The sequence below is a fragment of the Bison bison genome, unplaced genomic scaffold, assembly GCF_000754665.1.
Source record: "Bison bison bison isolate TAMUID 2011002044 unplaced genomic scaffold, Bison_UMD1.0 scf7180017862242, whole genome shotgun sequence".
Lineage (NCBI taxonomy): Eukaryota > Metazoa > Chordata > Mammalia > Artiodactyla > Bovidae > Bison > Bison bison.
Genome location: NW_011492814.1, coordinates 34,920 through 48,291, shown reverse-complemented (window position 1 = coordinate 48,291; position 13,372 = coordinate 34,920). Strand labels below are relative to the sequence as shown.

At 59.2% G+C, this 13,372-nt stretch overlaps 1 protein-coding gene across 1 annotated transcript in view; it reads right to left on the bottom strand.

Moving 5' to 3' along the window:
• Positions 1-6,777, bottom strand: part of VAV2 (vav 2 guanine nucleotide exchange factor) — a gene marked incomplete at its 5' end in the record, with an annotated part of 44,690 nt that extends 37,913 nt beyond the window's left edge. The window contains 4 exons of the mRNA XM_010832765.1: positions 1,474-1,574; positions 2,165-2,233; positions 3,891-3,989; positions 6,661-6,777. Coding sequence (XP_010831067.1) covers positions 1,474-1,574; positions 2,165-2,233; positions 3,891-3,989; positions 6,661-6,777 — 386 coding nt within the window. The remainder of the gene's footprint in view (positions 1-1,473; positions 1,575-2,164; positions 2,234-3,890; positions 3,990-6,660) is intronic.
• Between the last annotated feature and the right edge of the window lie 6,595 nt (positions 6,778-13,372).

The following is a 13,372-nucleotide window of genomic DNA, read 5'->3' as shown; positions in this document are numbered from 1 at the left end:
CCTTCTACAGCTCTCGGGACCCCTCCTCAGACCCCAGGAGTCGGTATTTTTAATGAGCTCCCGTGGCTTCAACAAGCAGCCAGGTTTAAGCACCATGAAGGTAAAACTCTGTGGGCTCCTCCTCCAAAGATTCCACGATGGACAGAAAGCGAGGCCCCGTCTCCTGGTGGATCTCCTGGGGTTTCAGTGGCTAAAACCACTGTCTCCCGGGCCCCCAGCAGGGCCGGCCTCTCGCGAGCCCCCTTCACATCCCACGTCACCTGGCTTCTTCCTCGTCAGCATCTCGCCCTCGAGAGCCGGCTGCCGAGGTGCGAGGGAGGGAAGCAGGGGCTGAGATCTCTGCTGGGACGGCAGAGCCATCCTGACAGCTGCCCTCCGCACTCAGCCAGAAGCTTCCAGAATCCCGATTCCACGTCCCCCCACCCCCGCCAGGCTCCAGCAGGCCATTCTCGAGAACAGAAGGCCACCTCCGCACCCCCTCCATCAGCTGGGGTGGCAAAACAGAGGCTTAAAGCAAAGAATCAAACAGATTCAGAGGCCACACGATAGCAGTGTAGAGACAAGGCGCCTGCACCGATTCCTAAAGCTGTCACTCTCCCCTGCCGACAGTCTGGATCCCGGACCAGGGCTGTCACGTCGGGCACGTAAGGGGCAGGTGACACTGCTGGGCTGGAGGCCGGGGCCCTCTCTGCATCCAGACTCCGTCCAACCGCCCGGGTGGGACCCGGAGGGGAGAAGCTGCCTCGGGTCCTGACGAGGGCGCCTACACCCCCTCAGCCCCGTGGACACTTGTCCCGAGGCTGCGGATGCTCAGGCGGAACCCGGGCACCACTGGAAGGCCCAGGGCTCCATGCTCTTGGACCCAGAACAACTGTCTCCCCAAGTTCAGGGCCAAAGCTGGTTTACGCCAGGACGGCCCCGCATCCGCGCCCACAGCTGACGCTTGCGCCCCTCCCGGCCACCTGGGGTCGGCCCCTCCCCACGGCCGGCCGCCGCTGCCTTCACTGGCTGGGGACCAGGCCCGGCCTCTGGTCACTTGCAGGGCACCGAGGGGCACAAACGCCATCCTTGCCCCTGACCAACTGATAAAGAACTCCAGGTGTGGCGTCCTGGCAAGGAAGCAGGCGTGTGTCCTCCTCCCGGGGGACCCGGAGCCCCTGAAGCCCCTCCCTCAGGCCTGCAGGGGGGTTGGGGGGGTTGGTTCCTAAGCAGCAGCTTCCAAGGGCCACGCCCACCGGGCTCAGAGCCAGAGTCCCCTGGTACTGGATCCCCGGGGGCCCAGAGCACAGCAGGGAACCCTGATGGCAAGAGGGTCCCTATCCCCCCAAACCCCCAGGAAGAGAGGTGAAGGGGCTGCTGGGCCCCGTGAGGCCCCCTCCCGTCCAGGCTGGGAGGGCAGAGAGGGCAGTTTCCTCAGCTTACAAGTGAGGATGGGGCGGAAACGGAGACGCCCCCGAGGCCCCGTCTGCTCACCTCTCCTTGAAGTCCAGGAAGACCTTGGCCAGCGAGCTGCCGCCCGCCATCATGGACACGTCGATGGCCCTCAGGAAGCTGTGATGCACCTTAATCAGGTCCTGGGACGAAAAGCAACCGCGTGTGAGCAGGCTCGGAGGGCGGGGCTGGGGGTGTGCAGAGGCTCTGGGCAGGCTGTCTCGGGGCTGCTGCTGGAAGGATGTCCATGTGCGGGCCGGGCGCTGGGTGCACCGCCCCGGGTGCGATCCACTGCAAGGCTCGACAGCCGGCCACAGCCGTACCAGCCTGTCCAGACACACCGCGGCCAACCCCAGGCAAGCCCTGGAGCCAGACCCCAGCCAGCATGCTCGTGATCCACCCGCTGGGTGAGGAAGCGAAGGGGTTCACAGGCTCTGAGGGTCGACTCTCCTCTGCGGAAATGGGGCCCAGCCCCGGGGAAGTGTGCCCGCTCCAGAGCAGAGGGGCAGCCATCACCCTCTGTGTCCGTGTTCAGACCCCACAGGGCAGCGAAGGGGCTCAGTCTGCTCAGAGACGGGGAGGGGACAACTTCCCTCCACTGCTAAGAAAACCTTACGGGCCCTCGAGGACCTCCAGGGTCCAGCCCTCCAAGACCCCTCAAGTTAGAGCCCGCCCGACATTGGAGCGGGTTAGGACGGCGGCCCCCACACAGCGAGCCGGGCGGGACCCTCACCTCCAGGTTGATGAAGATGGCCGCCATGTCCACCGGGCTGAGCACCAGCCTCAGGGGCGTCACGTAGTTCTGCAAGAGAGAAGCCCGCACTGCACCACGGCCTGGAGCCGGAGGGGAGGCGGGGGCACTGACGGCCTCACAGGGCCAGGTGTCCACAGACGGGCTCTCCACGGGGCGGCCACTCAGCCCGGCACACAGCAGGCTCTGTGCCTCCCGGAGAGTGCAGGCTTTCTGGGGAGACCCAAGAGTCACTCTGCGGGGCGAGCCCAGTGTGGGGCCGGGCGGGGTCAGGCCTGGGAATCAGTGTGAGCACCGGACCCCCACCCCGCCAAGGTGGGCACAGCTCCACAGGGAGCCCCTTGCACGTGGCGCTGGACTTCAACCCCAAGGCAAGCAGGGCGGGCTTTGCTGTCGCTGTCTGAGACATTTGGGGAAAATGAGGTTCCCCTGGGATGTGAGGGGCATCGCCCAAGGGTACACGTGAGGACAGAGACACAGCCGTGAGTCTCTCCTGACATCAGGTCTTGGGCCTCTGCCCCGAGTGTCATCAGAAGGGCGCACTCCAGCCCCACTCGCCACAGGAGCAGCCTTTAGACAAGGCGCCCACATGTGGACCCGGCCTCGGAGGCCCCCCAGGGAACGGCTGGCCACCCTCCCCCCCTGCCCCTCCTCCCGCAGGGTCCCAGCCACCTGGCCCTCTCTGCAGCCGCTGTGTGAGCAGAAGGCTGTCCCCCGCACTCGTGGCCACGGGATGCACCTGAACACTTCTCCCCCACCGTGCGGCACCCCCCTCTGGGACTGCTTCCTCCCCGAGACCCAGCTGAGGGGCTGGGCAGGGTTACAAACACCATCATCCCCAGGGGCATCTCAGGACTCTTGGCTGGAGGCTCCTGGTGCCCCGAACAGTGGGACTCACCTAGGGATCCCATGACGGCTACACTTGGCCCTACTCTGCAAAGAAACACTAAGCGGGCCTGGTCTCTCCTGAAAGCAACGTCGGTTCTTTCACGCCTCTAAGCACTGCCGTGAGGATGCCAAGTGACAGGGAAATGGCACGGAGCCAGTGCTCACGGGAAGCGGGGAGAAAGCCCACCCGTGCCCTCCAGGAACCGAGTAGGCCGGCGGGGAGACAGCACTGACCAGCCAACTGGGAGAGCACGCCGTCTGCCAGCGGGGCTGCAGAGACGGCCAGCATCGGGCCCGGCGGAGCCCCAGGTGCGGGGCGCTCCTGGCCGCCTATGGGCCTGCCCTGCTGCACGCCTGGCTGGTGGAGGGCAGGCTGAGTGCAGACGGTGCCCAGGGAGGCGGTGCTCACAAAGAGCTCATTCAGTGCCCGGCCTGGGTGACAGTGTATGCAGAAGGCGTTTAGCTCTGGGCTAGGACGCACACATAAAGACCCTAGCTCAGCACACTTCAGGAGCAGAAGCGGCAACAATGCCCAGTTTCAGGCTGGAAGGAGCGGCAGAAACAAGCTCAGGGCAGTCTCGGGTCCGAGCTGAGGCCGAGGGGTGGGAGGCGGGACCCAGACCTCCCAGGGAACTGGCCTGGGCGGAGCCCACAGCCTGCGTGGGGCCCACAGCCTGCGTGGGGGCCGAGGGCCCAGCACAGGTGGGGGCGACCTCCGGAGAGGTGGGGGCAGGGGCACAAAACTGAGAGGGCCTGCGCCCCGCCCGTCACCGCTGCCCTGCGCCCCTGCCTGGGGAGGGGCGCCGGCGGCCGCGCCCACCTTCTCGATGTCCTCCAGCGTCCGGTAGTACTTGGCCTCCGTCTCCTGGATCTCCAGCAGGCAGCAGTTTCTCTTGTCATCCTCTGTCATGCCCATTTTCTAGGGGAGGACACAGGACGTCAGCCAGGACCCTGCCGTGCCCCCCGCCCGGCTGGGGGGTCGCCAAGTGCAGAGCGGGTGCGATGGGGGGCGGCCCCTCCCCGCCTTCCTGGGGACGGGGATGCTGAGGCCAGTGCAGGAGGCCTGGCACGCCCCCGAGGACCGGTGACAGCACAGAAGGGACGGGTCTCCACCAGCCTGGCCACCCCGCAGCACCTACAGCAGATGGCACATGCTTAAAGCGCCTGCTGTGCGCACGGGGAGAGGCTCTGACCGGCTCCCGGGGACCCACGTCCACCGATCCACCGTCCCAGACTGTTAGTGCCTTGGAGAAAGGGGCCAATCCCCGGCAGAGCCACACGTTCCAAATACCCAGCAGCCTCCGACTGTGCAGAGCTCAGAGCCCACCGGCAGGGGTCCCTGGGACAGGCCCCTGTAGGGGGTGCCTCTGGAGCGGGACTGAGCAAGATAACGCGGCCACAGAGGCCGGGGAAGGAGCCGCGGAGGGCGGATGACTGTCGGGGCGACTGTGGACGGCCCAGGCCTTCTCCTCAGGTTTTTGGCTGAGAGAATACTGGACGGGCAACACAGCGGCCGTTTGGACTCAAACCCGCCCTGACGTCATCCTTCTTTTCCAAGAAACGCCCTAGGGCCCCGAGGGGGCTGGCTGGGGCCATAGCACTCCAAAGCAGCCTGTCAAATGGGCACATGACCCAGGCTCCTTCCCAAAGCCCGAAGCCCTGCTCAGCCTGGGAGCTTGGTGCTCAGGGTCCACGATCCCTTAAAGCTGCATCTCAGACTGTGGAGCCCGATAGCGTCTCCCTGGGGAGGGTCTCGGGTAGTTGCAAAGGGACTGAGGCTTCCTGAAGGTACAGGAAGACGGTGCTGGCAGAGCTGAGCCTGGGCCTCCCCTCTGCCTGCCACTTACCTGCATGTATCTAATCTGAAAGCGTGGGGAAACAAGCAGAAAGATCAGTTAGCAGTGCTTGCTCTTACTCAAGCCGAGCTTGGGGAGTTCAGGGAGCACGCTGACACAGACACCAGACCCAGGGATCATGCCACACCCTCCACCCGCTGAACGCCAGCCCGGCTAGACGGGAGGACGGCATTGGGATGGGGACAGACTGGGACGGGGTCAGACTGGGATGGGGTCAGACTGGGACGGGGTCAGACTGGGACGGGGACAGACTGGGACGGGGACAGAATGGGATAGGGGACAGACTGGGATAGGGGACAGACTAGGATAGGGGGGTCAGCACTGGGACTGAGCGAGTGACACCTCCCCCATCCCGGGCCAGGCTCTGAGTGGCACCTGCCATGCCCTGGCTTTATCTTCCTCTAGAAACATCACTATCCCCTGTACCTTCCACTCAGACTGTTCAGATAGCTCCAGACATGATGGAGAAGGAAATAAAGCCAGCTGCTTTGTCTCTGAGGACCTGCCATGTGGCAGGAGGTCCGCCCTGCCTGGTGGACCGGTGTGAGCCCCGCGCCAAGCCTTGGAAAGCTAAGTGTCGCTGGGCAGGTGGGATGCCAGCCTGTCCCCAGGACACAGGCAGGCATCCCCCCAGCCCTGCAGATGCCCGGGGTTCTGTATGTTCCTTCAGGACCAGAGACAGCAGTGGGTCCTGGGGTTTCTGTGGGCCAGGGGCAGATGGGGTCTCTCAGGAGCCAGCTGGGGGGATGCCCCCAGAGAACCACATGGGCCACTGCACCCAGATGTCCTTCCCTGACCCACAGACACCGAGCTTCCAAAGCCTGGGGAGTGAGCGGGCCCCAATCTCAGCTTGCTGCCAAATGCGGGAGGGAGGCCAGCCTTTCAGACCAGCTCCAGGGAGGCAAAGGGGAGACCTCCAGTCCCCCGAGCCCACGTCCCAGGACTGCCTGGATGGAGGGGCAGACCTGGGGTCACAAACACACCCCTGACTCTTTAGAGCAAGATTCCTGGTGATTGTGGAGAAGAAAATCCACCTTCAGACCCTCGAGGGGCAAAACGAGAAACCTCTTCTGGAGTCTGGGGCTGTGAGCTGGCTGCCTGGCGTCTCGGCGCCTCCTGGCAGAGGGCAAGGCCTCAGAAAGTCCTGATTCTGCATTAGCAGTGCTCACCCCCACACTGAGGGGAACACCAAAACTTGCTTTGGGAGAAATTCCCCGCATTTCTTTGGTGAAAGCAAACGGCAGCATGAGCCTCTAGAGTTATCAAGGGGCATCTCGCCCACCCCGGGTGTCTAGGGGTGCAAGGTGGCTGGGGTCCACCCCACCGGGTCCCTGTCTCCCATCCTGGCCCGGCAGGATCCCCTCCCCAGCTGAGCAGCTGCACAAACAGGCATCGAGGGGTGACTGCCGACGGCTGGAAATGAACACCCCTGTGCGGGAAGGCGCCCGGCCGGCTGACTGAGCCCACGGCATCTCGTGCCTCTGCACAGCAGGGCAAGGGTCCAGCTGCGTGAAGTCAGCGCCGAGTCTTTGCCCCAGGCTCCCCGGGCAGGAGGGACTCAGGGTCCTGCACGCCTTCTGGGGGGGAATTCCACGGCAATGTGCCCGGGGCGGTAGGGTGGCACCTCCCAGTCTCCCAGGAGCATTTCATGGAAGAAGGGGCACCCAGGGCCCCTCTCAGTGGCTCGGCTGTGGGGTCGGCATGGAGTCTGTGCGGCGGGGTGGGCAGGCTCACCATGGGCTGCTGCACCTCCACCTTGATGATGTCCTCATAGATGTCGTCCCCGTCATCCTCGCACGGGACGCAGTCATAGATGTCCTCTCCCACGCCGTGCTCACTGTGGGGAGGTAGAGGGGGTCAGAGGGGGGCTGAAGCCATGGCCACCAGGGTCGCCAGCCCGTGGGGGCCTCCTGGAGAGGAGAGGCCGTCGGGGCCACCGAGAGCATCTCCCTCTCAGCCTCCATCGCCCAGTCCAGGGACGGGGTGCAGCACCTGCCTTCCGAGGCTTCTGGGATCTCAATTTCAGGCAGCCTCGGGCTCTGCCTGCTGCCCTTCTGGAAGGTCTCCCACCACGATAAAGCACACCCATCCCAGTCATTTAGTAAATGCTGGGGATACCCGACGGGAGGCTGGGAGCAAGATGCTGCCTTAACAGGTGGTGCCCAGCTCTGGGGACCAAAAAATGCCCTTCCCGCGCCCACACCCGGGAGCTGGAGCCCTGCAAGCTCTCGGCTTAGCCCAGAGTCTCCCCAGCCCCTGCAGTCCAAGTGTGAAGGTCAAAGTGCAGAAGTCGCAGGCACATGGACATCTTCCCTGCCAAGAGGTCAGGGAGCCAAGCAGAGAGGGACGCGAAGCTTGCAATGTGCCTTTCCAAACGAGCCAGGAAGTTACCGGCCTTCCCCAGTGGCTCAGCGGTAGAGAATCGCCTGCAGTGCGGGAAATCCAGGCTTGATCCCGGGGTTGGGAAGGTCCCCTGGAGGAGGGCACGGCAACCCACTCCAGAATTCTTGCCTGGAGAATCCCATGGGCAGAGGAGCCCAGTGGGCTACGGTGCATGGGGTTGGAAAGAGTTGGACACGACTGAAGTGACTGAGCACGCACACAAGGCAGTTACTGCTTGATTTATAATTCAGTAAGCATTTGTTTCCGCTCATGAGCTTGACCAAGTCATCTCCTCTGATCTGCAAGAATCAAGTCATGAGACACCTCCTCCAAGAGGTCTTCCGGGACCTCCGCCCAGTCTGCCATCCCGGACTCTCCCCAGCGCTCTTATACGAAGGACTCTCTTCTCACGGCACCTCCAGTTATTCCATACATGCCTGTGGGTAAGCCTGTCTCACCCCCAGACGAAACCCAACTTCGTAATCCCTTCTGATCTCCATGCCTGATACAAGGTAGGTGCTCAATAAGTTTTCACCGAATCAGCAAATGAGCCCATGGGACTGTCCAACAGTCCCCACAAGCCTGGCACACACAGCCCACTCCTGACCCCAGGGGTCACTCTGGCCTGGGGCGCCACTGGGCCCGGGGTGGCCAGCTCTTCAGCCTGCTGTGGGGTCTGTCCTTGGGGTCTCAGCAGGCCAGCTCACCACGGAGGCCCAAGCAAGCCCCTCATGCGCCTCTCTGCAGGGTACAGCCCGCCCAGCCGGGCTGAAGGCGGGCTGGCCAAGTTCTTCTCCGAAAGGCATCAGGATGAGGTGGACCACTGCCCGAGTCAGTGGAAGCGGGAGAGGAGCGAGGAGAAACGACACCAGCCGCTCGTATGAATGGGTTTCTCGCCACGTCCCAAACCGAGCTCTTGAATATTAGCTGCCATTCTAGAGGCAAGGGCGGGCGGGGGCCTCCGGGGTGGAGGACAGAGCTCTCTGCAAACCTAGCAGAGAGGAGGCCGTGTCTTTCTAGGGAAGACCTAGGCAGCCAGAGGGGCTGGTCTCCCCGGAGCCCTGGATGCCACCCGAGCTCACTGTGATGGGGCAGTGAGCAGAAGCATCAGACTTCCCTCTGCAGGGGCAGGGGCAGCCAGCGCCCATCCTGGTGAGGCCCCTGCAGCTATGGGCAGGGGGTGGGGCGGGATGCGGCTGCTCTGGGGGACCTCCCTTGATGTTTCACAACCTCTCCAGGTGTGGGGAAGCAGAAGACGGGCAGAGAACACCGCCGGATCGCACAGTGCTGCGCCAGCTAACGGACCCCTCCAAAGCTTACGTGAGCAGCCACCCACCCACGGAGGGGCAGGCAGGATGTCAGAACACATGCGGGCCCTCGAAAAACACACATCTGCTTTTCAACTCAACACCGCCTGGGAGGCGGGGAGCGCCTCCCATTTCACAGATTAGGGTCACATAATGAGGCTCCACGGTGGCTACGGGGAGGGGAGGGGGCCGAGCTCGGCCAGCCCCGTCCCTCCTGCACTCTCCCGCCCACCCTCCACCCTCCACAGCAAGCTGCATGTCTGGACGTCGGCAGTCCTGAGAACTGGGGTGCAAATCAGCACCCAGACAGTGACAGAGCCCCCAGCTCCCATCAGAACCAACAAGAAGGCAGAGGAGGGTGTCTGTCCCCCAAGGTGGGCCTTGGGAATGGTCACTCGTGTTCACACGCATCACCCCCTGCCCCTCCAGTTGTTGCCCCTGAAGGAAGCGGGGCTCCTGCAGCCTCGGCCGCCTGGGTCCTGGGTTCAGGCAGGGACCTGCGGGGGTTCTTTCCTAAGGATGCCGGACACCGTGGGGTTTCCGTCGTCAGCCGAGCGAGGCTGATGACAAAGGCACTGTCTGGAATCCTGACGGCGTGGAACAGAGGGGAGGTGAGCACACTCTCAATCCCACCATCTGCAGACAGACATCCGCTCTGCTCCGACGGGCTGGTGGAAGGCAGTCAGGTGGGTGAGGGGGATTGTGATGGTTAAATATTCCAAAGGCCGATGAAATGAGTCAAAATGACTGAACGTCAGCCTGGAAAGGGTCTGTGGGGTCATCAGGTGCAGGGGCAGCAATGTGCCAGCCCAAGAAGAGCCCCCTTTATCATCCCACATTTGGGGGAACATCCTCATTGACCCCAGGACTCTACCCCAACCCGCTCAGAATAGTTTTCAGCAAAGATCCCCCTGGGGAAGCGCCCACCACCAGTCAACCCGAATCAGGGCTCCAGATGCACGTGAGCCCCCAGCCGTCCATCAGGCAGATGGGAGAGCCAGGCGGACACGCAGGGAACCGGGCGATGTCTTACGAACGCCGTGGCCCTGTTCCGTGGCCCCCGGTCAGCTGGGCTGGTCGGCAAGCTTTCGCTGATGAGGCCCTGATGATGTGGCGCAGAGGGTACTCAGAGAAACGGAACTGGAGGTCTCTCCACCTTAGGGCGAGGTGGACACCTGCCCTGTTGGGCTCCCCAGCCAGAGCCGCGGTATCATCCAGAGGGAGAAGAAATCGAAGGCTGGAGGCTCCAAAGCTGCCAGGACAGGCGGGACTTGAAAGACGCCTGGACGCCCGTGTGGACCGCGGGGTCCTAGGAAAGGTGCTGAGGGACAAGCCCCTCCTCTGCCACCCTCCTCTCTGGCGCCACCCGCTTAGCTAGGCATGCACCGCTCTCTGCAGGGCACCCGCTGCCTGTTGAGCACAGGGTGGAGTGCCGTAACGCAGGCTCCCACCACGTTTAGGGTTTGTGCAGACTGAGATGCGGCTTCCCCAGTGCCCCAGGGGTAAAGAGTCCGCCTGCCACTGCAGGGGACGCGGGTTCGATCCCTGCATTGGGAAGATCCCCTGGAAAAGGAGATGGCAACCCACTCCAGTATTCTTGCCTGGAGAATCCCGTGGACAGAGGAGCCTGGAGGGCTACAGTCCACGGGGTTGCAAAGAGTCAGACACGACTGAGCAACTGAGCAGGCATGCGTGTAGGCTGAGATGTACCTCAGCTGTACCATTTTGACAAGGGGACCCACACCCCATGACATTAAAGAACATTCTCATCTCCCCTAAAAGTTCCTCTCCTTCCTGATCATCCCCTCCCCTAGCCACTCCTCTGGCTGCTCTTCACCACAGATTTTCTCTTCGGCTGTTCTGAATGTCACATCAATAGCATGGTGTGTCATGTCCATTTCTGGGCCCGGCTTCCTTTCCTCAACATCATGCCCCTAGATCCAGGCTGCTGCCTCCATCAGCAATTCATCCCTTTTTTATTGCTGAGTCTCAATCCACTGCATGAATGTGCCACAATTTGACATCCGTTCTCCTTTTGATGAACATTTGGGCGGCTTCCAAGTTCCGGTAATCATAAATAAAAGCTGCTATGAGCATTTGCCTTTTTCTTGGTGGACATATGCTCTCATTTCCTTTGGAAATGAAATTCCACAAGGCGTGGAACTGTTGGACCAAAGGGGAGGTGAGCCCATTTAACTTCATCAGTAACTGCCAAGCGTTTTCCCAAAGTGAGCAGCTGCAGCGTTTACGCCACCAGCAGCAGTGTGCGTGAGCGACAGCTACTCCAGTTCTTTCCAGCTCTGGCAACTTCCAGTCTTTTTAATTTTAGCCACTAGATTTAGTGTGTAAGTAGTGAGATAGAATTGTGGCTTTATTTTGCATCCCTGCAATGATTAATGATGTTGACAACTTCTCTGTGTACTTATGGACATTTGTGTATCTTTCTATGTAAAAGGCTTGCTCAAGACTTCTATCCATTTCTAAAAGTTAGTTGCCATCTTCTTTTTGAATTCTAGGAAGTTCTTTATATATGATGCATACAAGTCCTTGGTCAGATATATTTTTTAAAAAAATCCGCCCCCTCCCCGCCAGTTTCTGGCATGGCTACTTGTTTTCTTCATGGTGTCTTTCGATAAACATCCATTTTTCATTTTAATGAAACTTATTGAGTTTTTCTTCTATGGTGTCCTGACTCTATCCTGTATCACATCTAAGAAACCTCTGGGCCTCATGTACGAATCTCTGCTTTCTTTCAGGTTGCAAAGGGTTTTCGCCTGTATCTTCTTCTAAGATCTATATGTTTCAGTGTTTTTGTTTAGGTCTCTGATCCATCTCAGCTGGATATCTACGTATGGTGTGAGGTAGGGCTCGAAGTTCATCTTCCCATCCCTGTGTGGATACCCAGATGTTTCAGGACAATCTGTTGAAAACTTTCTTTTCCCCACTGGATTGCTTGGATCCCTTTGACAAGAGCCAGTAGACTACATGTGTGTGGGTCTGTTCTAGAATGCTCTATCCTAGCCCATCACTATATTCAGCTGTCATTATGCCAGTACCACTCTGTCTTAATTTAAGCTTTACAGAAGGCTTGAAATCAAGTCGTGTAAACTCTCTAGCTTTGTTCTCTCCTTAACCGTTTGACAGGTAATTTTATTTGTTTATTTTTGGTTGTACTGGGTCTTTGCTGCTGCACAGGCTTCTTCCAGGTGCAGCAAGCAGGGGCCACCCTTCATTGTGGGGTGTGGGCTTCTCCCTGTGGGGGCTTCTCCTGTCACAGGGCGCCGGCCTTGGGGCAGCGGGCTTCCGCAGCGGTGGCACATGGGCTCAGCAGTTGTGGCACACGGGCTTAGTCGCTCTGCGGCACGTGGGGTCTTCCTGGATCCGGGTCAAACCCATGTCCCCCGCATCGGCAGGTGGATTCCATAACCACCGAGCCACCAGGGAAGCCCCAGCTCTGTTCGTTTATAGGACTCTTTAGACTATCCTGAAGTCCTCTATATTTCTGTATCAACTTTACAATAACTTTGTCAATTAAAAAAAAAAAGGAATCCGCTGGAATTATAACAGAACTGTGGTAAATCTATAGTCTAATTCAGGAAAAACTGACATCTTACCAAGACCATCTTCCAGTCCATGAACAGAGCGTATGCCTTCCTTTATCTGGTCTTTGATTGTCTCTCAGCAACATTCTGTAGGTTGCCACAGAGGTGTTGAATTTAGGAAGCTTGAGGCTACTGTTTTTTTCAGTTTTTTTTTTTCCTGCCTTATTTGTTTTTTTTCTTCTCCTTCTGAGATTCCAATTATGCCTGTTAGACACTTGATATTGTCCCACATGTCTGAGACTCGGTTCATATTTTTCAATCTTCTCTTCTTCCTGCTACTTAGAGTGTATGCCATCCATTGAACTATCCTCAAGTCCAATGATTCTTTCCTCTGCAATCTGCAGTCTTCTGCTAAACTGATCCACTGACTATTCATTTAAGTTACCATGCTTTGAGGTTCTAGAATTTCCATTTGGTCCTCTTTTATAATTTCGATTTCTCTACCGAGGCTCCCCATCTGTTCATTCACTTGACACATATTTTCCTCGAAGCCCTGATCAAAATAATGAAAGTTGCTAATTGTGACAGCTAAGTCATCTCAACAGCGATTCCCCTGGACATTGTTTTTCTCCTTCAGTGGGACTCATTTACACCCGTTTCTTTGTTTGTTTGACGATTTTTTATTGGACACTGGGCACCATAGATGATTCGTTACAGAGATCCTGGATCCACTATTTCTTTCAAAGAGTAATATTTGTTCTGACAGTCTACTTGGTTGGCTGGACTCAAACTTCAAGCTCTATCTTCCCTGCTGTGGGCAGCAGCTGAAATGACAGCTAATTCAATTTCCAGCCGCTGCATGTTTTGCTGGAAATCTTAGGGCCTCTCCTGTGTATGTGAGGTTTAATGGTCAACCCAGGACTTAGGTGGATTCTGTCAGCAGGTTTGAGTCTGTGGGCTCCTCCCCTCCAGCATTCCCCACCGAACTTTCTGACTGTTCTACCGGCCTCAATTTCTTGCCTCTGACACCTCACGCCAGTGGACTGGGGGTTCCCTCGGGTAAAGGACTACAAGCTCTCGATCTCAACCACAGAGAGCAGCTCCTGAAGAAACAGCGGGTTCCTCCAGGTAAGGGTGAGATGATACCGTCCCTTGCCCCCTCCTCTGTACTCACAATGGAACAGAACCACGAGACCAAGACACCGGGAACCCACC